The sequence below is a fragment of the Grammomys surdaster genome, unplaced genomic scaffold (assembly GCF_004785775.1).
Source record: "Grammomys surdaster isolate TR1022 unplaced genomic scaffold, NIH_TR_1.0 208, whole genome shotgun sequence".
Lineage (NCBI taxonomy): Eukaryota > Metazoa > Chordata > Mammalia > Rodentia > Muridae > Grammomys > Grammomys surdaster.
In genome coordinates this window covers 9,110,261-9,136,555 of record NW_021604653.1, presented here as the reverse complement: position 1 = coordinate 9,136,555, position 26,295 = coordinate 9,110,261, and the positions used below count along the sequence as shown (strand labels likewise).

Here is a 26,295-nt window from a genome sequence, read left to right as displayed (position 1 = left end):
CCTTCCTTCCTTCCTTCCTTCCTTCCTTCCTTCCCACATGGGGTTTCTCTGTGCAGCCCTGGCTGTCCTCAAACTCACAAAGATCCTCTGTCTCTCTACCTAACAAGTGCTGGGATTAAAGGCTTGTGCCACCACTGCCCAGCCCTGGGTATTTGTTGTTTGTTTTTGTTTTTAATAGCTATTCCTTATTGTGTTAGTGATTTTGACTAATTGGATTCATCTTAAAGGCATATATATACGTGTATACACATACATACGTACATACACATACATATACGTATATATACGACCCAGGGTGGTCAGGCTATGTTAATGGTAAGACTTGGGTACAGAAATCCAAGAGGGGTGGCCAGGTCCCAGCTGTGCATATATGCCTGTGTATGTATGTGCTAAGCCACTCTGGGAGGAACATTTTGCGTTTCAGGGTAAAAGGCTAATATGGCTCACAAGTATGCACTGGCACTTTATTTTTTTCTAAGGGTGACAGTGGGCAGGAAGCTCAGTATAGGAAAACTTCTGCTTGCTCTCTGCCACAGAGAGATACAAGGACTGCATTTCACTTAGTTTCTTCCCATGCCTGGCCCATGTCTGACTGATGACGCTTCCAGGAATATCCCCATCTAGTGCTGGGTTTCTCATCCTGGCTGAATTGCATGCAACTTCTGTGTTCCAATCTTGACTCCCCTGAGAAAACAGAGGGGGCTGTGGCTGTACAGGCCCTCAGCACAGCCTTTCTATCAGCATGGCTGGTGTAAAGAATCCAGACTCTGACCTTGGGAGATGCCAGTGCACCCCTTCTATCGGCTCATCAGATTTCCTCCCTTGGTAGGATTTAGCATCAACAAATTCCAGCTCATACTCACAATGGTTAAATATTTACCAGCCTGGCATTTGGTGGGGGATAGTCAGTCTTTAGGAATGCTTCAGACTGGCCCTCTCCAAGCAAAGTCACTGCCTCAGAGAGAGGGAAGAAATGCAGGCATGGGGCACTCCCTTTCCCTGGAAGTTGTGTTCTCTCACCAACACTCCCAGCTGGGTCTCTTCATTTTTGCTTGTGCATTGTAATGAATGTCCAGCAGAGGAAGACTCACGTCATGTGTGTTTCCATCTTTGGAGCCCAGATGGACACTAACATAGAGTAACTGTATAAGTTGGCTGGGAGGAGCTACTCTTGGAAGAGTTCCAGGACCCCTCCTACCTGTGCCAGCCCTCCCTGCCTGCAGTTTTCTTACTCAGTGGCATGAGTTTTAGCCCTGCATTTTACTGTTTTCTTTTTCTTTAGAAGTCATCTATCCTCTGTATAATGCATGCTTAAACATATTTGACCAGTTAGTTTGTGGGCTTTGGCATTATATGATGCTTCTTTCCCCATTGGTTTGATTACCAGGAAGCTCAAATGAATTTCATGGGCCTGATCAGGATGACTTCTTGAGTTCTAGGTATTTTCTATCATGGTAGATGACCCTAGTAGTCTGACTGGCCATGGTTCCTCATAAGCTCTCAGTTGCTGTGGTCTCTATGCTGACACAACAGGGTCTTGGGAATCAGAGCTTGCTCATGAGTGCTTGCTCAGAAGGGCCTGTGGGTTATCATCCCAAGATCACTGTTGCCGCTGTTGCATCACACTGCCTGCGTCTCTTCCTACCCACAGTGCTCTCCGTGGCCTGACGTACCCTACCAGGCGAACAGCACTCCATCCCCAAGCTACAATGGCTCGCCCAACAGCTTTGGCCTCCGTGAAGGGTATGTCTAACCTTCCTCTCCTCGGGGTCCTAGCCATGCAGTGGGGTAGTCCTTTTGTTGGTCTTACTTCATGCCATGGCCTGCCATCTGTTTGGTTTTAGTGTGGCTAACTAACTGTTACAGCCATATTTATCTATTCTCTCTAGCTCCTCATGCTGAGGTTGGAATCCAGCGCCTGGTACATGCTAGGCAAGAGCTCTGCCACTGAGCTACATCCTCAGCTCGTATATTTAGCTTTGGGGTTTGTTTTGGGTTTTGTTGTTTTGAGACGGTTTCTCTGTAACCTTAACTGTCCTGGAACCCACTCTGTAGACCTGGCTAGCCTCAAACTCAGAGATCTGCTTGCCTTTGCCTCCCTGAGTGCTGGGATTAAAGATGTGCACCACCACCGCCCAGATAGCTTTGGGTTTTTAAGGCAGGTTATATATAGCCCAGCCTGACCTTGAATTTGGTTAGCTCAGGCTGGCCTTGAACTTGCAATCCTACTTTTTCAACCTCTTGCATGCTGGAGTTATAGGTGTATGCTATCACACCTGACCACATGCTGTGTGTGTTCTTTTCTATATACTTCCATAAGTGGCAACAGGTTTGTAAGAATTTACCTTGAAGACCAGTGTTGTTTGACTGAGGTGGGTGCTGGATAGCTGAGGCATCTGGAAGGCCCTCCTTGGTTTTCTGTCTTCCTCTTGTATGCTTCCTGAAGGGGCTGTCCAGGTAGGAGCCTCTACCCTAGATTTCAGTATTGAAGCACCAAAGCTAGTCTTGCTGAACCTTGGCTGACTCTGCAGATAGATCATGTGGCCCCACGGATACAGGAATAGGACAGCGCTGGCAACATAGGCAGATTCTAACTGGCAGGCTGTGTAGACTGAGGCTGACATCACTGTGGTGGCTCCTGCAGTAATGTTCTCGTAGTGAGTAGAGGAGAGCTCCTGCCAGTGGGTGCAGGACCTCTGTTTTAAGCCCCTGCTCTGCAGTCAGTCTGTAATAAAACATCAGGGTTGGCTGATGGAGCTGGAGCTCATTTAGTAGAGGAAACGCTGAGTTTGACCTGGTGTGGTGGCACCTGTAATTCCAGCATCCTGAAGGTAGAGGAAAAGAATCAGTAGTTTGAGGTTATATAGCAAGTTCAAGGAGATCTCAAGCCAAAGGAGGTCTATGTGAACTTGATTTTACATTGTGGTATGTCTTCTCATGAGTATAGAATAAAAACCAAAAAGGGTCATTTAGATCAGGCAGACCTGCTCTTTAATGTCTACCTTAGGGGAACTTCCTTAACTTCCCTAAGTCCTGCTTTGCCTGATGCAGAAGGGGGGCTGGGGCTTCATCACAGGGTGTGAGGATCCAGGATGTGCGTGATACAGATAGTGGAGGGGCTGCTGTTACAGCTGATGGCTGGGGTGAGGCTCATCTGCAAGAGTCTTGTATGTATATGTGTGTATGTGTGGGTGTGCATACATGTACAGGTAGGAGCCAGGAGTTGATGTTAGGCATCTCTGTCATTCTCTACCTCACTTTCTGATACAGGGCTTCTCACTGGAGCTCACTGATTTGGTGAGACTGGCTGGCCAGTGCTCTCTAGTGAAGCTTCTGTCTCACGTCCCAGTACTGGGATTAGAGGCATGTCCGCCGCACCAGTTTTTTAATGTGGGTGTTGGGTATCAAACGTGCTTGCATGGTAAGCACTCCTGTGCCTTCCTACTGAGAAAACCCAGGCCAACCTATGGATTGTGTGTGTATGTGTACACCACATGTAGCCCTTACATGCCTATCTGGCTAGGACTCGGTTGATGATTTCGGTTCAGCTGCAGCTTCCTAGGTGCTGAATTAGTTGAAGGCCTGTGCTCTGGTCAGCTTGTCCTTTCCTTAGGCTGGAATGTGGTGGGTATTTAGCCTTTTTTTTTTTTTTTTGCACTGGAACAAAAATACTTCAAGAAGTGACTTAATGAAGGATTTATTTCAGCTCTCAATTCAAGGAGAGATAGTCCATCACTGTGCAGAAGCCTTGGCAGACAGAGCTAGAAGCAGCAGCTCACATTGTTTCTGTAGTCAGGAAGCAGAGAGATGGATGCTGTCTCCTTTTTACTTAGTCCAGGACCCCAGCACACAGGATGGTGCTGCCCACAGTTAGGGTGGGTCTTTCCACCTTAATTAATTTAATATAGAAACTCCCTCCCAGACATGCTCAGAGATATGTTTCCATGGTGACTCTCTAAGTCCAATCAAGGTGGACCATCACAAGGGTAAGGCTCCACTATGCAGAACAAGATCCAGTCAAAACAGACAAGCCCTTCTTGATTGTTGTTGAAGACTACACAGGTAGAGCTATCGCTGTTATTTGGGAAAGTGTGACCCATCTAAAGCTCCCGTGCAGTCATGCAGTGACAATTGAGTGCAGGAGACATTCACAGAGAAAGATTGGGTCTAATATTTGTACTGATTCTGGAAGTCTTGTAAGACTTATTTAAAGCAAGTCACGCACTTGCTGGAATGTAGATTCTGGAACCTTCTTTGTGTCCCTGGAAGTACTCATGCTCATCAACTGTCCCCTTTCTATTACAGTAACAGCTCACCTAATCACCCGGTGGAGCCCTTACCCCTGGGCAGTGATGTAAGTGTGCATGGGTATTGGTGGGCTGTGGTCCCTCTGGCTCTGTGGCCATTTTGAACTTCTCTGTCTCTCAATGGCAGCACCTGCTCCCATCAGCCTCTATCCAGGATGCACAGCAGTGGCTGCACCGCAACCGCTTCTCACAGTTCTGCTGGCTCTTCGCCAGCTTCTCAGGTGAGTATTGCAGAGTTAGGTTTGGAATCCACAGGCGTTATAGCTTGCTCTTGGTCCCATGGGACTATGGCTGTGTCCAGAGGAGCCCTCAATGAGGTGAGTGCCACAGAACAACCAGGGAAGCAATGAGGGAGGTCAGGTCACTAGGGGCAGTAATCTGGATTCTGGCAGGACCACAGAAGGATATTGGCCTTACTAACTACTCTGGATTAAAGCAGTAGCTCAGGTAGTAGACTTCAGGCTTAGCATCCAGGAGGCCCTCTGTTCTATTGTTCAGCACTGCATGAATTGGGAATAGGGCACTTAGGAAGTAGAAGAGTGAGAAGTTCTAGGTTACCTCAGCTGTATAGTTTAAGGCCACCCTGTGTTACATGAAACTGTGTCTGTCTCAAAGAAAAGAAAAAGTGGGGGCTGGATTTGGGGAGCCATTGTGTTAGCAGCTACTTCTGCCAAGTCATGAGACAGAGGGAGGAGGGAGGGAGGGAGGGAGGGAAGGAGAGAGGGAAGGAGAGAGGGAAGGAGAGGGCGGTGGGGAAAGGGAGAGGGGGGTCATCTCTGGAGAACTAGGATCTGGGGGACTCCCAATCTTTAAAGACTTCACACTGTTGACCTTCCTCTGCCCCTTCAAATGGGGTGCTAGGTCTGTCCATGGCTGTCTCTTGGGAGACTAGTGTTTTTGCCTCTTGGTTTGTGCTGGTTGGTTCCCAGGGTGTGTTTGTATTGTCAACTTCCAGGGATCTGTATGCTTCTGAACAGAGATATACACATGTTTTTGGTGGCAGCATGCTGATAAAATCTGTGCCGATGAAGAGGGCAGAGAGGGGGTTGGGCAGTCAAGCACAGCACGGGTAGGGTGGCCGTGGGGGTGGACTTCTCTTCTCTTGTGAACACACTATCTTTTAGCTTCTGATATTGTATGGCTGTGATCTGCTAGGATTGTTTATCCTCACATCATTTCCCTCTGTGGAAGGTCTGGTGCCCACTGAGGGTGAGGCTGGCCCTTCTTTGTCCCCCAGCCCTATTGTGAGATGGACATTATTTGCCTGTAATGAGTGGTACATGTCTCTGCTTAGGTGCTGACCTGCTGAAGATGTCCAGAGATGATTTGGTCCAGGTCTGTGGCCCTGCGGATGGAATTCGGCTCTTTAATGCCATCAAAGGCAGGTAAGTGCAGTTTCTTAGAGAAGCCAACCAAAGACTGCAGCCACTAGGCTGGCTGTGTAGAGCAAGAAGCCCCACCTTAGCCTCTTGAACTGTGGTGGGACTGCTGGTAGGCCTAGGTGATGAAAGGAATCCTTCTGTCAACATGGAGGTAAATGCTGGAGGAGGTACCAGAAGGGTGGAGTGTAAATGAGGTGCGATGTGCAGGCCACCTTAGTGTCTGGCTGCAGCAGCCCTTGCTCCAAATATCTCAGCACTAGTTACTGTTCTCATCACTGTGACAAAATGACTAAGTCAGCTTATGAAAGAAAGGTTTATTTTGGCTCATGGTTTGAAGGTACAATGTCACACACATCCTGACATCTCAAGGGATGGACTAGACTGGCCTCTAAGGAATGAAGAAAGGACAGTCGCATGTACAGGAAAGCTGGGTTTGGAGAGAGAGAAAGGGCTCTCTGATGGAGAAACCTCAGCAGCCCGGAGGCTCAGTGTGTTTATGAGAGTTGTACAGGGAGGTGAGGTTATTGCATGCAGCTGAACAAGGCTTAGTGCATACGGGTAAACAGGAAAGAGGGTCTACAGTATGCAGCTGAACAAGGAGGCAGATTTAGCTAATCTTCGTAGGAACAGTCTGTAGGCCATAAATATCCAGGGTGGGTGGCTCCATGGTAGATATTTTCTGAACCCACTATCATTATTCATACATGGACTCTGAGCCCCACTCCAGAGCAAGGCATCACCATTTCCCATGGGCCCTTGGCATAGCAGGTCATGTCCACAGCACACATGTCCCTGGGGTTTCCTCCACTCACCAGTACCTCATCATGATAAGGAAGTCATGGCTTTGATAGTGGGAGGTGTCTGGTCATGTGTGTCTTCAAGTCAGGAAGCAGAAAGAGAAGAATGCTGGGGATTCAGATTACTTTCCTCTCCATCTGCAGTAGGAGACCCAGGTCATGAGATAACACTGCCTACATTTGTGGTGGGCCTTTTCATCCAGTAACCCTATCTAAAAACTCTCCCTCACAGAAGTTTGTCTCCTAGGTGATTGTAGATCATCAATTAATATTAACCATCACAGCCTCCCTCTCCTCCATTGGGCCCAGAGCCTGTGGATCTTGGCCTTTAGTCACTAGCCCAGACTCTGGACACTGGCAGAGTCCAGGCTGAGAGCTCCAACTCCCCGGGGGCTGGGCATGGCCTTGAAAACCACAGTGCAGTGTTCAGAGCAATGCTGTCCAATAGAACTGTCCACCACCACGGAAATGGAATATTCTGTGACAGTCCAGAAATCTCTGGCCAAGTGAAACCTTTACTGTGGTATTAGAGTTACCATCACAGTCAGACCCAGTTTTGAAGTTTTGTACTTTTCATTTTTTCTGGTGCTGAGACTAGAACCCAGAGCTTGTGTATGCCAGGCACATGCTCTGTCTTTGAGCTGCTCCTGAGCACCAAGGACAGCTGGCAACAGTACGGTTAATAGAGGATAAGTCCCAGATTTATCTCCGAAGAGCTGTGCAATGAAAGAAAAAAAGCCATTGCCCCTCTGAACCTCAGCTTCCCTGTATGTGGAATCAGAGAGATGACCCTCCTGTGAGGAACTCTCTCTGTCTGTCAGGTTCTTTCTCTGTCTCTTTTCTCTCCCTTGTTGGGGATGGAACCCAGGGCTGCACACATGCTGCACACATACTGTGCACATGTTCTGCCACCACCTACATCCCACACCACCAGACCACCTCTCAAAACTGCTGATCCCGAGATTCAGTTCAACAGAAAAGCCTCAGATTGGCAGATTGGGAAGAATCATCTACCCCACCTCTTCCAGAACACCTTCTGTGAAGCCGTAAAGATCCATCAGGACTGGATTCTTCTATTCCTGGAAACCTGTCCATGAAAAGCATTCTCCGTCCCTACCACCTGCTTCTTCCCTAAATCCCTTTATGTTGCAGGGTCTTCTCTAGGTTTTGGAATATTCTAGAACATTTTAGAGCAACAGTCCATCATATCAGCAAATTATTCATTTTCTCTCTCTTTCTCTCCCTTCTTCCCTCCCTCCCTTCTTCTCTCTTTCTGTCCCTCTCTCTCCTCACTCTCTCTTTCTCTCTCTCTCCAAGAAATGTGAGGCCAAAGATGACCATCTATGTCTGTCAGGAGCTAGAGCAGAACCAACTACCCCTGCCACAGAAGCAGGATGACAATGGGGACAACAACCTGTGTGGTGAGTGGAATAGGGCCTCAACCTGACTCCTGAGCCTGCTGCTTAATTTCTGTTCTCAATGTTTCAGTTATTTTTCTCATTGCTGTGACAAAATACCTGACACCTGTGACAGCTACTTAGGAAGGAAGGGTTTCTTACCACTCACAGTCTGATGGTAGTTCATCGATGTGGGGAAGGCACAGCAGGGAAAGGCACGCAGCAGGAGGCAACTGCTCACACTGAATCCAAAGTGAGAAAGCAGAGAACAGAGAACAATGAATATTGGTGCAATCGCCTTTAAATATCTTTCTGCCACCAGCAGAAAGGTGACTTAGTGCTTCCCCTTTCCACTGTGCAGGGTACACAACGAGCACTGCATCTGAATCAGGGCTCCTCACCTGTTTGGGCCCAGGAACCAATATATGTTCTCAAGAGAGATGAAAACAGCTAACCTATGTTTACCTGTCAGTAGGCTTTACCAGCCTTCTTAGCTTGACAGGCATCCATGGCTAGGGGCACGAGCATCCTTTACATGTAAGCTTTGGCTTCTCAGAATGGGGTAGAAACAAGGCAGGTTCTTGTTAATTAATGACCCTTTAAAAGAAGGCACTTGCTCCTCCCCCTACAGTATACCATGCTATCTTCCTGGAAGAGCTGACTACCCTGGAGCTGACAGAGAAGATCGCCAGCTTGTACAGCATTCCCGCACAGCACATCCACCGGGTCTATCGGCAGGGTCCTGCTGGTATCCATGTGGTGGTAAGCAATGAGGTGAGCTGACCTGGCCCTCGGGGAGAGCCCCAGATCCCCACTCAGGAGCATCCTTTACCGGGGGTCAGGGTGTCTCTGTTTTTTATGCATGTTGCCTGCTTGAAGCTGAAATCCTACTGGCTGCCTATGATGCAAGGGGAAGTTCTTACTACACCTGGGTCTAAAGGGCTGCTGAGTCGATGTTGTGTGACTTTTCCTGGAAAAATATGAACAAATGTTTTCTTAGGGTGTCAACAACAGACTTAAGTAACAATTCCAAAACTGATTAATTTATTGTATTTACTAACAGTAGCATAGATGACTCCAAAACAGCCATATCACCAAAAGTCTGTCCCCATAGCTACATAGATGGAGTCTCTCTTTCAGTTTACCTTCCAAACTAGTTACTTGAACCTGAGTGGGGAGATGTGCAAAATCAGCTGGAGTCCCATGTGAGGAGCCAAGAACCTTCCTCATGTCCCTCTCCCTCTGTAAGGGACTGGCAACAAGCCCTATAATTACAGACATTTTTATTACATTTATTTATTTGTTTATTTTGGGGTGGTAGGAAGGTGAGTGGGTACAAGGGTACAATGCACACACAGAGATTAGAGGACAGATTGAAGGAGCCAGTCCTGTCCTTCTTCCATGTGAGAATAAGGGGTCAGACTTGGGGCAAGCATCTTTACTCATCTCCTTGGCCCCACAGGCTCTATCTTGAGGGTCTCTTGTGGATAGTCATAGCTTCTGTGACTAAGATGCTAATGGCTGTTACACTCTGAGGACAGCCTTCTTCAAGTGTCCTTGGCTGGGTGCTCTTGTGGCACATGCAGTCTGAAGAATGGGCCACTCATCAAGTAGGAATCATGCCCTGAGTGTCCAGTAGTTAAATGAGGGGCTACTATGGCCCATGGGAGACACTAGCAAGGCCTCCCTGAGTGATGAAGGTATGTATCACCGAGTTTGTGCTCAACACAGTCCTGTGGAAGGTGGAAATAGTTGCTAACAGACGATTCAGGAAGTGACAGAGCCTTGCCAGAATCTTGCTCCAGCCCAGTAAAGAGTGATGTATTGAGCAGACTTGACTGCCAAATGGAGCATCCCTTGCCCATGATGGAACAGATGATCTTAAGCTTGTTCTGTCCTGGATCTTCCTTCCACTAACAAAAATGTGTGTTTGGTGTTGTATTGGCCAGTGTTCTGGCACTGTAACAAATATCTGGGATCATGAACTTAAGAAGTATGGTTCAGTCTGGGGAGAGGCTCACTCACTCACCTTGAAAGGATGGGCACCTGAGTTCAATGTCCTGAGCCCATGTCAAAAGCTGGGCATAGTGGTAAACTGCAGTGCCACCCCAGTGCTGGAGAGATAGAAGCTATCATGGCAGGAGAGTGGCTGAGCAAAGTGATCTCACTATGGCCAAGAAGGGAGTAGATGTGGGACACTAAGTCCCAATATCCCCTTCACTACCAACCTTGGTGACCTAACTTCTTTTTGCTGGGTCCAGCCTCTTAAAGGCTCCACATCTCAGTAGCACAGAGGCCAAGGCCAAGCATTCAGCTCAGGGGCCTTTGAGAGACACTCCATATCTAAACCATGGTCACGGTCACATAGCCACTGTGTCCTGGCTGCTACTCCGGCTTACATATATATGTCTACATTGCACATGCATTGTGTATTATTAAATAATATGTATATGATATTCATATATGTGTATATACACGCATATATACATATACATGTCTGCTAACATCCCATAGTATACATAGGAAACTGAGGCACAAAGATACTGAGTAGTTGCCCAGAGATTCTTCAGCTAATAGGGTTGAAGTTAAGGTAGAAACCCACCTCTTAAGAAATGGGAGCTATGGTTTTGTTTGGTTGGTTGGTTTTGTGACAGTCTCCTATGAAACTGAAACTCATACATGACCAGGCTCACCTTGACCTTGCTACAGTCCTCTGCTTGCCTCTGTCTTCCAATGCCATTAGAAGAGTATGCAACAAGCCCAGCTCAATGAAGTTGCACTTCCTTGTTCTGTTCTGGTTTGTTTTGTGGCAGTGTAAAACCCTGACTGGCCCAGAACTCACTATGTAGACCAGGCTAGCCTTAATCATGTTACAGTCATCTTGCTACTGCCTTGTGAGTATTGGAACTACAGGCCTGTACCACCAGGTCTAGTTTAAAGTAGCTACTTTTTGCTCCCATTTCACAGAAAATGATGAGACCAGAAGTTCCTGCCTCTAGGGCTGACTAAGAGAAGCTAGGAGAGTGAAATGGCCTTAGTGGTAGACCACTCTAATGGACTAGAAGGCACGTCACTTTGCACCATAAGGAAGATCGGAAGCCCAGGCTGCCCTTGAACTTACTGTGTAGCCAAGGATAACCTTGACTTTCTGATTCTGCCACCTCCCCCTCCCCAGTTCTGGGATTATAGTGCTGAGATTACAGCCATGTACTGTACTATGCTTGCTCTACGCTGTGCTGGAGACAGACTCCAGAGCTTTGTACACACTAAGTAAGCACGCACTCGAGCCTCATCCTCAGACCCCCGAGGATTTCTTTTTGAGAAGACAAAAACCATGAATGTTTCTTGCAACTTTCCAGGTTCCTGAGGAAGTCCCTCCCCCACTTGCCCTGCGCCCTCAACAGCAGGCAGTTAAGCAAGTGAAGCAGAGAACAGACCTCAAATGCCACCCTGGCTAAGTAGGCCATTCTCATTCCCCAAGTCTCCTTCCCACTCAACCCGAATCAATTTGGAAACCTTCAGCTCTGAATTACTCAGAGTGCTGGAGGCAGCCTGGCCAGCAAGGAGCCAGCTCCTGGGGTGCAAGGGCACTCAATTAAACAAGGGAGTTACTGATTAAGCCCTTGTGGGCCCTGCTTAGGGCTTTTCATGCCCAAGTGGCTGGGTGGCCAAGAGTCTGAGCTGGAGCAGGCTGAGGTATAGAATAAATGTACTTCATGCACCATTAGGCCCTGCGGGGAGGGTCAGGGGCGACAGGTGGATGCATCGGTAGGAGTTAAGGCAGTAGTTCAGAGCAGGCAATAAATTGTGGGCTCCTTTTTTAATAGAAAGGAGATTTGCTACCCTGTTGGTTTTGGCATGCATATTTATGTATATGTTTATATTTTTAACTGTTTCTGAATGTATTCTGAAATGTAGCATGCACATACAAAGGTTCTATAAAACTAATGTAAATTTTGTTTTTAAAACTTATTTTACTTATGTGTGTGTGTGGAAATCATAGGACATTGTGTGTGAGTGGGTTTTGTGAATGAAACTTGGTGGTCTACAAGGCTCACATGACAAGTGCTTTTACCCACTGGCTCCCTCACTGCCCTGACTCGCAATTTTAATCAATATTTAAGGTCTTGCACCCAGGTCACTAGACTCTGATGGTTATAAACCTCTTTGTAGACTGGTATCATCTTTGGCCCTTGCCTGTCCGTGTGAATTTTATACTAATCATTTCCTCTTCTCTCCCTAATGTGCTCCTTAGGGGTTGGAGCGGTACACACATGTTTGTGTGCTTGTGGAGACTATAGGATAGCCTTTGCCGTTGTTCCTCAGGCAGTACTCACCATGGCTTTTAAGGCCCCATTTTACAGATGGGACCATGGAGCCAGAAAGATTTTCTTGTGGTCAGTGTTTGGATATCATAGTGAGAGCTTAGGAGAAGTGGCTGTACACTGTCTTTCCTGATCATGTGGTAGTAGTCGCTCCTTTCTCTTTGGTCCCTATAAAGCTGCTGACACACATTAATCACTGTTAGTTAGTTCTGAGCATAGCATCAATGCACTTGAGTGGACTGGTGTGTGTGGGGACACTCTAAAATAGTAGCACAAAGGATGATGTGTCACATGTGTAAATCAGCAGTGGAGTCATTTAGAGTCACTACCAAGTGTGTACTGTGTGTCATCTGTACCATACTGGCAACATAGTAGGCTGCTTACACCTTCACCACAGACATGAGTAATTGTGCTACTGTGTTACCAGGAGATGGTGCCACTAGCAATGAGAAGTTTTCAGCTCCACCAATTGTATATGTGTTTTGTTGTTGACCAAAATGGGATTGACTGTGTGCTTGATTTTGTTGTTTGTTTTTGAAACAGAGTCTCACAATGTAATAGCCCTAACAGGTCTGGAACTAGCTCTGTAGATCAGCCTGCCCTCAAACTTACAGAGATCTACCTGCCTCTGCCTCTCTGCCTCTGCCTCTGCCTCTGCCTCTCTGCCTCTGCCTCTCTGCCTCTGCCACCTACATGCTGGGTTTTTTTTTTGTTGTTGTTGTTTTGTTTTGAGACAGAGTTTCTCTGTGTAGCCCTGGCTGTCCTGGAACTCACTCTGTAGACCAGGCTAGCCTCGAACTCTCAAACTCAGAAATCTGCCTGTCTCTGCCTCCCAAGTGCTGGGATTAAAGGCGTGCGCCACCACTGCCTGGCTACATGCTGGGATTAAAAGTGTAAACTACCATGTCTGGTTTTGTGTTCAGCTTTTTAAAAAATATATTTTTTGTTGAAGCATAAACCTTCCTTTAATGAGTCCAGTAAAGACCTAGATGACCCAACACATAAACAAATAAATGTTCTATCTTTTATTTTTTTTGGAGATAGTTTCTCTGTGTATCAGAGCACTAGCTATCCTGGAACTCACTCTGTATACCAGACTGGCCTTGAACTCACAGAGATCCACCTGCCTCTACTTCCTCCTGAGCACTGGGATTAAAGGCCTATGCCACCACTACCTGCCTATTATTTTTCACTAACTTTTATTTTGTGCATGTGGAGGTCAAAGGAGACCCTGAATGGCAACTCTGGTGCCTCCTGCCTGCTCACACAACAGTCACTTTGCTGACGGGTCTGTCTTTCCAACTCCTCTTCAAACCTTTTGATGATATGAAGATGTCATTGAGAAGAACATGTCTTGCTTTTGCCTTTCAGATGGTTCAGAATTTCCAAGATGAGTCTTGTTTTATCCTCAGCACGTTAAAAGGTAAACGTCTCATTGCCTTCCTGATGACTGTTTCTGTGCCCTTTGGTGTCATGGGTGATGGGTGGCAGGTGAGATCTACGAGTACAGGGTCCCTCCAGAAAATGCTGAACTTGGAACAGCCTTTGAGAGCAAGAAAAACTAAGTCTTCTCATACCTAGTCCTAGCCAAGCCAGAATGAGTGACATCTTAAGGGACACTGCAGGCCTGGCCATTTGTCCTCTATGAACATGGTGTTTGAGTTTCATAGACTGTCTCTGGGAGGCCCAAGTAAGGACTAGCATGATGGTCAGAGTGAGTAAGGGACTTGAAGAATCCAGCTGAGCTAGATGTTGTAGAGAACGCCTATACTCTGCCGAGAGTGAGCCTATGTTTATTCACACAAGGCAGAGAAAGATCGGTTGTGACTTTCTTGAGCTGGAGAGGGGCTCAGTGGATGAGAGCACAAACTGCTCTTACAGAGCACCCAAGTTTGGTTCCCAGCTCCCCTATCTGGTGGTTCACAACCACTTATATATAGCCCCAGCTTCAGGGGATTCAAAGCCCTTTTCTGAGCTCTGCAATTGCAGTTACTTCATTCATTTGCACCTAGACAGACAGACAGAGACAGACTAGGTCCAGACTGATCTGAGACAACCTCCCACCCTGTTCTAGAGACCTAGGCTATGTTAGTTAGCTTTTTGTTACTGTGACAATGCATGAGGTTGGTTGTTTGGACTTAGTTCTGGAGGTTTCAGCCATGGCCGGTTAGCCCTGTTGCATTTGGCCCTGTGGCAAGGCAGCAGGTGATGGTGTGAGTGTGGTGAGCTGCTCTGTTCCCTTCAGTACAGCTGGCAAGTGAAGGAAGAGGAGGTACTATCTCCCACTAGGCTCCACCCCTTAAAGGTTCCATCATCATTCGCTAGCATAAGCTGGTTACTAAACCTTACACACATGGGCCTTAAGATCCTAAATATAGCACAAACAATGAATCTTACAGGTCTCTGAGCCTGAGTCATAGCATTGCAGAAAGCCATAGTGTGCCTAAAGCCTCCTTGGGCCTAGGGCTATGGTGAAAAGGTTCATTGTAGAAACCAGAGTGCCTGGGAAGATCATTCAGTCAATACAGTGCTTGCCATGCAAGTGTGAAGCCTCCAGCTCAGTCTTCAGAATCCATGATATTGTTGTTTTGTTTTGCTTTCAAGCTGGGCATTGGTAGTATGTGCTTGTAATCCATCCTTGCCTGGTGAGACAGAGATGGCCTCACTGGCCAGCCTGCCTAGCTTACTTGTTGAGCTCCAGACCAATGAGACACCCTGTCCCAAAAACACAAGGTGGACAATTGCTAAGGAATGATACCTGAGATTATCTTTTGGATTCTGCACTAGTACACACACACACACACACACACACACACACAAACACACACACACAAATTGACAGATGTCAAAACCTGTGTAGAAATCCATGCTTCTGTAAACAGACTCTTCCTTATGAAGTTGAGTGATTTTTTGCCTTTGTCTTAATACATGCCTTTTGTGACACCTAAATCACACTGTACCACCTCTCTTCCTGTGACACACACCTATGCTCAGTGTTTCTCTTCCAGCAGAAAGTAATGATGGCTACCACATCATCCTGAAGTGTGGACTCTGAGCAGCAGTGCCTGTGCCTGTCCCCGCCCCATGGATCTCTGGCTGTAGAAGGTGCACCACTGTCAGCAGCTGTCTCACCTGACAAGCTCAGACCAGAAGGGACTCTGCCCAGACCAGGAAAGCTACAGACGACCATGGACACAAAGTCTGGCATACAGAAAGCCAGTTGGTCCCCTTTTCCTTTCTTCTTGGCTTTTAGCTTTTTAACAGTTTCTTGTTCTATTTCCCAGGCAGACAGTGGGAACATGCATCTCTTAAAACCCTGAGCCCTGTAGTTGGAGGCTCCTTTGGTGTATTGGTCCTTCCTAACTATTTTCTTGCCTCACCCTGATCCTGCACCTTCTTCTCGAGTCTCTGTCTTCATGGCTAGCTTTGCCAACCTCACAGGGACACCACACACAGCTCTCCTCCTAATACTGGCTTAATACAGGGTCTCAGGACCCTGGTAGCCATGCCACTCCTGTTCTTGGATGAACTGGTAGGACTGGAGCTATTTATTGTGCCTTCCACTTCTTTCTCAGTTCCCTTGTATCTAAGGATCTGCTACATTCAAGCTCAGAGTCTCTGCATTGACATGGTAGATGGCGCAATGTACCTACGTGGCCTCTCATGGCCATTGTGTGTTAGCTCCTTTTCTGTTGCTGTGATAAGATACTCTGACAAAGGCAACTTGGTGAAGAAAGGGCTTGTTTTGGCTTGAAAGTTTTGTAGGGATAGACTATTGTGGTGAGGAAGGTACCGAACAGAAAGCTAGTTGATCTCATTTTCATACACAAAGGAAGCACAGAGAAAGAGCGAGAACAGGAAGTGGTACAAGCCCTCAAGGCTTACCATCCCCAGTGATATACTTCCTCCAGCAAGACTGTGTGCTCTAAAAGTCCTGTAACTTCAGCAGACAACATCACCAACTGAGACCATATGTTCAAATACATGAGCCTATAGGACACATTTCTCATTCAAGCCACACATTTTGCCCATGCGCCCTCTCACAGTTGGTAGTTGGTGCGATGGACTAGGAGATGACATGACTTCCTCCTTCACCAGTGGAGAGAGATGAGAACAGAATGATTCCTCTTGGACTACTACTGTGTAGTCTCATTTCCTCTTGAGTAAAAAGTACTTAAGAGGTAAAGATTTCATTATCCAGTGGCCTTGACCGTCCATTCTAGACCATTTTGGTTGGGGTATGTCTCAGTAGATCCCTCCCTGGCAAGTATGAGGCCCTGGGCACCATCCCAGTACTACAGCAGGAGGTACTTACTGAAGTCCCCTTTTCAGACAACTCAGCTAACCAGTGTGGTTTGCAAAGTAGCCCGGGTAGTTAGTGTGTTTTCTTCAGTGCTCATTTAAGATTCTGTGTTTTCCCAACTGTAAGTGTATAGCTAGTGCTTTGTCTTTGTTGGCATGGTTGGATCAATCACTTTTCTTAACTCTGGGGAAATTTGAGGATCAGTAGCTATGGTAGACTTAAGAATTCATCTTCATTTTGTCAAGGATCTGTGCCCACCCAAAGCTTCGACCAACTCTTTCCTAACTCTAAGTTTCCTCGAGCCACGGTGAGTTCCTTCTAGGCTCAAAGATTTGCCAAAGGTTTTGGCAAATATTATTTTACAGGCAGAGAAATTACCCTCACAGCAAAGCTGGGCTCTCAGTTCCTTGTCTTTTGGGACGTGTGGGTGGGGTTGACAGCTTTATTGAGACGCTGGTGCTGTGAATATATTGGCACAGGCTCCTGTGTGGACAGGGTTTCATTCTGGGAACATGCCTGGTAGAATGGACAGCTTCTAAGGTAACTTTTCACCTCTTTGAGGAACTGCCTCGTGTTTCCCACATAGCTACACCTGTTTGTTTGCATTACCACCAGCAATGGAGGATGGTTCTAGTTTCTCCACCTCTTCAGCAACATTTGCTGTGATATCTCATTCTTGCCTGCCTGTCCTCCCTCCCTCCCTTCCTCCCTCCCTCCCTCTCCCTCTTCTTCCGTCCCTCCCTTCTGTGTAGTCCAGCTTGGCCTCAAAGTCACTAAGTAGAAGAGGATAATTGAACTTCTGATCCTCCTGCCTCTGCTTCCTAAGTGCTAAGAATATATAGAAAAGTGCCTCCACACCTAGTTTATGCAGTGCTGGGCCAGAATCCAGGGGTTTGTGCTTGCTAGGCAAGAGCTCTCTCTACCAGCCGAGCCACCTCCCTAGTGTTGGCCTGTCTTTTTTTATTACAATATCCAGCAGGTGTCATGCATATCTCTGGCTAATGATATTCAATGTCTCTTCACGTTGATTGGCCATTTGTATATCTTTGGGAAAATGTCTGGTCAGGTCCTATGCCCATTTTTAAATTGGGCTGTCTTTTCATTGAATTGTGTAAGTTGTTGGTAAATTCTAAGTGCAAATCCTTCATCGTTTTTTCTTTATTCTGCTCCATTCTGTAGGCTGTCTTCACCCTCTTAATGGTTGATGTTCCTTGGGGTGTACAAGTTTATAAATTGGTTGTGCTTGATGGTATGAACCAGCACTCCCAGTACTCAACTGAGGATCCCAAGTCCTAGGCCAGCCCAGCCTACATAGTAAGACCCAGTCTCAGACACAATTGTCATTATTATTATTTTAATGTGTGTGATGCCTGAGTTACCTTCTGTTGCTTGTGTTTTTGATGTGGATGCTAAGAAACCACGACCTAATGCAAACTCAGGAAAATCTGTGTTTTCTTCTTAGAATTAAAAAAAATGTTTATTTTCATTGTATTGCATTGGTATTTTGCACATTGGTATATATATGTGTGTGTGTGCATGTGTATACATACATACACAGACCCCTGTGAGAATATTAGATCCTTTGGAACTGGAGTTACAGGCAGGTATGAGCTGACATGTGGGTGCTGGAAATTGATCCTTGGTCCTTTGGAAGAGCAGTCAGTGCTCCTAACCACTGAACCATCTCTCCTGCCCCCTTCTTAGAACTTGATTAAAGCTTTAGTTGTTACAATGAGTTCTGCTCTGATCTCAGACAGTTTTACATATATGATATGTAGTAGGATAGTCTAGTTTCATCCTTTTGCATGTGAGTATCTGCTTATTTTTACCTTTAATTCCTGAAAGGACTAGAGCTTCTGTAGGCAGTCTTTGTTGGAGACCTCTGATTCCTGGATCTCTGTGAACATAGTGGGATCATTGCTGATATTTTGTTCCTTGTACCATCTTGGTCTGCATTTGGGTTTCCTGCTCTTACAGTCAGTCCCTCTACTTTCCCCCATGTTCTCTTGCTTCCTGTCAGCAGGACTGGGTGATACCCTTCTGTTCTGCCATTTTCCTGGCACTAACACTATCTAGTTCTAGAGGAAGATCATGACCAGATGTTTCCCAAATGTCATGCTTGGATATAGAGGCAACCAAGTCACTTAGAATAATTTATGAGGTGCTGGGAGAAACAGGACTAGATTTTGGCCCCTGACTTTCAGCCCATCAGGCTTTCTGGTGGCCCCTGTTCAAGTGATAGCTCTACATGGGCCACAGGAATAGAGACTAAACTGATACCTTTTTTTTTCTCATACCAAAGTGGATCTAACTGGAGAGTCAAAGATGGCACACTGTAGAAAGAGCAGATGGCATGAGATGTTTGAAGTCTTGTCTTGGGGCCTGTATTAGTTATTTTTCTCATTGTTGTGAGAAAACATCTGACAAGTTACTAGGAGTAAGGGTTTCTTTCTAGCTCACAGTTTGAAGGTCCAGTCTGTCATGGCTGGGAAGTCTTGGCAGCTGGAGCATGGGGCAACCCGAAGCAGAAAGAGATGGATACAATGCTTATATTACCATCTCCTTTCGTCTTAGTCAGGGTTTCTATTCCTGCACAAAACATCATGACCAAGAAGCAAGTTGGAAAGGAAAGGGTTTACTCAGCTTACACTTCCACATTGCTGTTCATCACCAAAGGAAGTCAGGACAGGAACTCAAGTAGGTCAGGAAGCAGGAGCTGATGCAGAGGCCATGGAGGGATGTTACTTACTGGCTTACTTCCTTCTAGAATCCAGGACTACCAGCCCAGGGAGGGTACCACCCACAATGGGTCCTCCCACTCTTGATCTTTGATCACTAATTGAAAAAATGCTGGATCTCATGGAGGTGTTTCCTCAAGGGAGGCTCCTTTCTCTGTGACACAAGTTGACACACAAAACTGCCAGTATACCTTTTTACTCTGCAAAACCTCAGCCATGAAATGTTAGGGTAGGTCTTCCCACCTCAGTCTAATCTAGAAGACTCCTCATACATACACTTACCTGGCAGGGGGAGACTATGATCAAGGAGGTAGTCTTTCCAGGGTAACGCTTATCTTTTGCACTCTGGATAAACTTGATTGAATACTTTTTGGTAGTGGAGGAATGCATTCTTGCTCTTGCTGAGTGAATTAAAATTAAAAGATAGAAAAGAAACCCCCTGGCAGACATAGCCAGAGGTTTGTTTCCATGGTGATACTAAGTCCTATCAAGTTGACTATCAAGATTAGTTACTGTGGGGGTCTAGAAAAAGGTCTCAGACATTGCCCTAGTGACCTCTTACCCAGTCTGCCTGGAGCCCCTTGAGAGCTATTAACCGGGAAAAGGCTAGAACCCATAAGCACGTCACCAGTTCCTAAGTCCAGTGTTGCTTCAGGGGCTGGCCCAAGTGGCTGGAGTTCTGAAAATCATTAACACATCAGTGGAAGAAGTAGAAAGACTCTTTAGCTGTTGTCAGTGGAAAGTTGAGGTTGTTGGGGGCAAGGGGAATTGAATATGGTCACTGCCTTAGGTACACTGGAAGAACAAGACCAAAAGTCAAGGGTCCCAGGCTGCACATCATAAATGACTATCTGAACTCTGTGCTGTCTGTCTGGTCTTGCCATCAGTTGGTTATTAGAGAACATTATCTTCAAACCTAGCTTAGGGAATGATAGCCTTGCCATCAAAATTACACTAAATCACTATATTTTGGATTGCTTGTGTTAAATCATGCAGGACTGGGGTGTGGCACAATGGCAGAGCATGTGCCAACCATGAACAAGGCTCTGAGTTCTATCCCTACTTCCATAAAGCCAATAATACACTGCGGAGAGCTAGGTGTGGTGGTAGAAACCTGTAATCCGAGTACTCGGGAATGCTGCGGCTGGGGATTGGAAGCAGGGTGACTGAGTTTCAGGCTAGTCTAGGCTATTAAGAAAACTGCTTTCTCTTGTGCCAACATACATACTTTTACCTCTTGGTCCTTAAATACTGAAATATTCACTCCTCAACTCCTCCTTTTTTATATATTTTTAAAAAATATTTTATTGTCTTATTTGGCAGTGATAGGGACCAAACCCAGAACCCACAGCCTCACACTGTGAGGCAGATGTTTTGAGCTGGCCCCTAACCTCAGTTGCCTCCTCTCTCCTTAGGATTATTTAAGGCACACTCAAGGACTAAGGGCTGTCTTAACAATGCGTTTTACATAAACTTAGGAGAAGTAGGTATTTTCAGAGACGTCTGGAGAGTTCTTTGGCTTCTGTGTGTCTCACTTCTGGAAAGTTCTCATCCTCACTTGTCTCCCAGGGACTATGCCCAGCCTTTCCATGAGAGAGAGTACAGAGGTCTCTTCCTCAAATGCTCCCTGTTACCTGGAACCCTGGTCGGCCTTTGTCCTGGTCCCCTGGCCAGGGTTTGATAGAAGAAAGGACTTTTGTTCTATATTTATGGGCTGCCGAGCTGTAGGGGGTGGCAATGGCCTGAGCCTTCTACCAGAACCTGTCCTGGAAAGGACAGACTGATTTCAGCAGGTGCCTTTAGACTAAACCCCTGTTAGCTTAGCATCTCTGGAGCTTGCAGATCCTTCCCCATATATGCTGTATACTCCCTTTGTGGTTGTGGTTGCTGGGAAGTTTCCTGCCTTCCCTGGACCAAGATTTCTGCAGTTCTTGGCGGGCAGAATGTTGTTTTCCCCAGCAGTGTTCATCTTTCATGGCTTGTCTGTCATCTGTAGGCCACTCGAAACCTGCCTGTCCTATGTTCCACTTTGACCTGCTTCTCATTAAGTTTTCCCCCCCAGCCCTCTGCCCAGGTTTCTAGCTGGGGAAACTACTGAAGAGTGAAGGACAGACTGGGTCCTTAAACTACAGCAAGTTGACAGGTCACATTCAAAACATGAATACACTACAAACAAAATTACCCTTGGGTTATGTGTACAGCATATGCAGAAACACAAGTGGATCTTGTGTTTAGGTATAAATCCCATCCCCAAGATAATGTATTATGTATGTATGTATTGGTAGTTTACGATCTCAACCTGCCCAGATAGAGGCTTTTTTTTTTTTTTTAAATCTAGGCTATGCAACCTCCAGTGGATTGAGCCAGGATGAGTATCTAGCATCCAGTCCAGGTCCCATGCAGGCCACATCTGTTAGGTATGTGGACAAGCTCCTTCCCACATGGCTGCCCTGTTGCTTTGTCACTGGGCTGACAGTACTACTGGAGAGAGCTTTGTGGGGCTAGTATTAGAGACGAGCAAAGGGGACTGTTTCATGCACTGACCTATCTCTTCCTGCTGGGTAAAGGCTTCCTTACTTTCATGCTTTGAAGTGATTCTTTCTTGAGGTTTTCTCACATACCTTCTTCCTCTAGGTGGGATGATTTTTTTTTTCTAAAGGTGGTGGGTGATTTTTTGGTGTAGTCCAGATTGGTCAAATGTGTATGGCAGGTCATGGGGAAGGAGGCCATGGAAACCCACGTTGTCATAATGCTATGTTGTTTTTGTACCTGAAAAAATGCATATTTTGCACTTGTAAATGAGAAATCTGTATGTGGGCTCTGTGGTGGGTCAGAATGCAAATAAAAACCATTTGTACTAAACCCATGTGGCTGGGGCCTCAAGTTGCTTTGTTTACTGAACAGTAGTGAATGATGCCACTGTCGTGGAGTATTGGGGGCCGCAGCTCAGTGGCGTTAGGTGCACGCTGCCCTATGCTCCATCTGTGGTGGTTTCCATCTTGCAAAACTGAAACCCTGCATCCATTAAACATGGTTCCCAGTCCCTTCCCCCAGCCCTTTACAGCTACCACCTATTTGTGTCAATCTAAAAACAAGGGGCTTCATTTAAGTGAAATACAGTATATGTCTTGTGTAGGAGATTAAGTTACAGCATGTTTTAGGATCTCCTCTGTTTTTAAAGCTTAGGGATACTCAGTTGTGTGGCTGGACCATGTATGTATGTGTCTGTTCACTCTCAATGAACACAGATGACTCCCCCTGCCCCCTGTGACCATGGCGAATGACACTGCAGATTCCAAAGGCTGCTTTTAATTCCTTTAAGTACAAATACAAAAATTCAGAAATTAAAAAAATGAAATACGGTATTCTGTTTAATTCTGCAGCCAGAGGTAGAAACCATTAGACATCAGTACTGCTTAAGGTTCCAAACTTAAACTCTCTATGTAGGATGACCTGAAACTTCTAAATTTCCTGAACACCTGTAATTTCAGTAGTAAGGAGTAGAGGCAGGAGGATCAGAAGTTCAAGGTCATCCCTGGCTATACACCAAGATTGAGGCCAGGCTTACTTAAAATGAGATACTGTCTCAAAGATGCTCACCCTGGTCCCTGCAGAGTCACCTCTTCTGTAGACCCTACAAACCTCTGATGTCCAAGGTTTGGCCTCAGCACCCCACTCCCCTAGTACCTCTTGGACCTAGACCTATGTCGACATTGCTGGTGCCCTCTGTTAGTGACTGGGAAGGCCTGTGATTTCCTGCTGCCCCCCTCCTCCATGTTCCTGCCACAGGGATATTTTCCTTCCCAGAGAAGTGTGGAACTTGCAGAGCTAGGTTAGGAAGGCCTGGCTTAGACACCATGGCATGTCCTCTGCCTTCTATTTTATTATAGTTGTGAATTTTAAAATGAAGACTTAATTTCTGTTTCAGACTGACACATGAAGATATATATATATATATATCTGGCATGTCTCACCTGGGGTTCCCAATCTGCCTATGGTTAGTCTCTAGAAAACCTCTCTTCCTAGGGATTAGGACATAGTTCCACAATAGAGTATTTGCCATTTGAGCATTAGAACCTGAACTTTAAATATATATTTTAAAGTCAGCACTGAGGAAATGGAGACAGGCAGGTCCCTGGAATGCTGGCTAGTTCAATTAATGAGCTCTGAATTCGGTGAGGGATACTGTTGAGATAAGTTAGGCAAGCTGAGCATGGTGGCATATGCCTTTTACCCTAGCACCTGAGATAGGAAGTCAGAGAGGCAGGAGGGTCTCTGTGAGTCTGAGGCCAGCTGGTCTACATACCAAGTGAGTTCCACAACACCAGGGCTACACAGACCTTGTCTCAAACAACAACAAAATTAAACAAATAGTGATAGAGTAGGACCCTCAGCATTGACCTCTGGCCTTTACTAATATGTACAAACACATACATATACCACACACACACCACTGTACACATGAACATGTACAAATGCCCACACATATGCACGTGTGAGAATGGAGTGGGGAAGAAGAAATAAAATGAAAAATTCAATGTTGCCCACACCAGTTCTGCCTGGCTGTATTCTGAGCCTGGTACCAAGGTTTATAGTACCCTTGTTAAGGCTCCATAATTGGCCCTTTTTACAAAAGGAGGCTGAGACGGAGTATGGTCTAGTTGGTAGAATGTTTGCCTAGCCTGCTGGAAGCCCTGAGTTTCATCCTCAGCATTGCACAAACCAGACATGATAATATGTACTTATGATCCCAGAATTTGGGAGGTAAAGGCAAGAAGATCAGACTTCAGTGTTCATTGTCGGCTATATCAAGAGTTCAAGGCCAACCTGGGTTACCCGAGACTCTGTTCAAAGCAACGAGACTCTGTTCAAAGCAACAACAAAAACCAAGGCAACTCGTCCCTGAGGAGCCCATACCTGGTGCTCCAGGGAAGCAGGGGTGGGGTTCATTGTGGGGGTGAGAGGAAAAGATGAACTGGTTGATCTTTAGGGGCTGTTCGTCTGTAATTCATTCATGTGCTTTTTCAACCAGTGGTCCTCAGTGTGGAGTAACAGGCACTACAGTGGAGACATGAATAGAGAGAGGGTGACCATCTCCTACTTCTTGCAGAATCTTTCCAAGGCCCCTACTTGTGTGGCTAACTCAAGCATACGCTGTCACCTTTAAGAAAAAAAGTGCATTGTTGGTGGAAAGACAGAGTGAGCCTGCAGCTTCCAAAGCCCCAAGGGCCATGTTTGTGTACAAAACAGAGAAAGGCAGTGTGGGGCAGCCAGGGTTGGGTACACACAGGACCACTGTCAGGCAGGGCTGAAGGTCACAGCTCGTGTGTTTCAGAGCTATGGCACGGTGGTAGGATTTCAGCCTGACTGCAGACCTGGGGGAGCATGCCATAGGGAATCATCTAGATTCACCCTTTCAACCCCTCCTTAGGAGAGCAGCTCAGGGGTGCTTTGGAAGGCAGGGTGCTCCGAGGCCTCCAGAAAAAAAAAACCAAAAACCTCAGAACTGTGTGAGGACTCAGAGCTAGTCTAATGTCTGTGTTCCTGCTGCTGCTGGAGAAACCGAGGCCCACTGAAAGGAAGCAAAGAAGTCAGGTACCCACACCATAAGGTGTGTAGGCTGAGCCACCTTCTCCTTGTAGCCCAGGCTGACCTCAAACACCATTTGATCTTGAACTTGTGATCCCACCTCCACCCCCTGAATGCATACTTCACTCAGTTTATGTGGTGCTGGGGGTGAGGGTGGGGGTGTGTGCATGCCAGGCAAATGTTCTACCTCCTCAGCCCTGTAAACTGTTCTCTGTATGTCATACACAACGCACGGATAAGTGCTCCATTGCTCTGGAAGCCAGTGGGGTGCCTTACAAATCATCATTGTGTGGCAGGAGAGGAGAGATTGGAAAACGCTCATCAAGATTATCCCAAAGCCAGTTAGAAAAAGACTAGAAGCCCTTCCTTGGCTGAGCTGGGCTTCATACAACAGTCACTGGGAGAAAAGCCTGCCGTACTCAAATGTGGACGAGGTTCGTGCTACGTAAATCACCTAGAAGAAGGTCCTGAGTCTCTTGGCCCAGCACCTTTTCTTCAGTGACCCTTGTTGGCTATTTGTTTGTTTGATGTGTGGGGATGTGCACGCACATGCTACATTACGTGTGTGTGGAAGTCGGGGAAGTTCATGGCAGCAGTTCTTGCCTTCCATCATTTTGATTCTGGGAATCAAGCTCAGCACTTCAGGCTTGGCAGGAGCAGCTTTCTCTGCGGAGCCGTGCTGCCAGCTTCTGGAGCATCCCTTTCCAGTGTCTGCCTTTCCCAGGGCTCGCTAGCCTGCTTTCCTTTCCTTTTCTTAATTTATTATTGTTATTATTATTAAAATTTTAGGTGAATTGGTGTTTTGCCTACTTGTATATCTGTGGGATCAGCTGGAACTGGAATTACACAGTTGTGGGCTGCCATGTGGGCGCTAGAAATTAAACCTGGGTCCTCTGGGAGAGCAGCCTGTATTCTTAACCACTGACCCATCTCTCCACGCACACCCCAACTCCTCCAAACCCCGTCACCCCCCCACGCCCCCCCCCCCCCCCCCGTTTCCTTTTCTTACTAAACTGTCTGTTCTACTTGTATGTCTAACCATGTGTCTCTGGTCAAATTCTTTGTTCAGGAACACAAGAGCCTAGAAATGTTTACTGCTCATTGTAAGACCCAAGTTAATGCAGCACAGGGGAAGACAGGTAAGGGACACTGACTCCAGACGCCAAACACAAATGAGTCTCCAGGTTACCCACAATGCTTCAGAGGAGAGGTTCTCAGGCCCCTTACTTCAAGTCCAATATTTCTCTGATGCCTCACAAAACCAAGGGCAGCATTTGGTTAATGTTTGTTCTTCAAAACATTCTTACTTTAGTACATTGCGTGTGTGTGTGTGTGTGTGTGTGTGTGTGTGTGTGTGTGTGTGTGCATGCTAAGGCTAGAATCCAGAACTTTGAGTGTTAGGCATACCCCACTTCATTTAGGGGTCTTCATAGAGGCATTGCCACATTGTCACAGTT

The 26,295-nt window shown here is 46.4% G+C and overlaps 1 protein-coding gene and 1 pseudogene across 1 annotated transcript in view; both read left to right on the top strand.

Moving 5' to 3' along the window:
* Positions 1-15,659, top strand: part of Tfcp2l1 (transcription factor CP2 like 1) — a 49,854-nt gene extending 34,195 nt beyond the window's left edge. Inside the window, exons 8-15 of the mRNA XM_028771505.1 lie at positions 1,652-1,743; positions 4,306-4,354; positions 4,435-4,528; positions 5,602-5,692; positions 7,804-7,907; positions 8,515-8,657; positions 13,580-13,631; positions 15,217-15,659. Coding sequence (XP_028627338.1) covers positions 1,652-1,743; positions 4,306-4,354; positions 4,435-4,528; positions 5,602-5,692; positions 7,804-7,907; positions 8,515-8,657; positions 13,580-13,631; positions 15,217-15,263 — 672 coding nt within the window. The 3' untranslated portion in view covers positions 15,264-15,659. The remainder of the gene's footprint in view (positions 1-1,651; positions 1,744-4,305; positions 4,355-4,434; positions 4,529-5,601; positions 5,693-7,803; positions 7,908-8,514; positions 8,658-13,579; positions 13,632-15,216) is intronic.
* A 3,864-nt stretch (positions 15,660-19,523) lies between these two features.
* LOC114624585 lies at positions 19,524-19,652 on the top strand (annotated as a pseudogene).
* Positions 19,653-26,295: the final 6,643 nt, after the last annotated feature.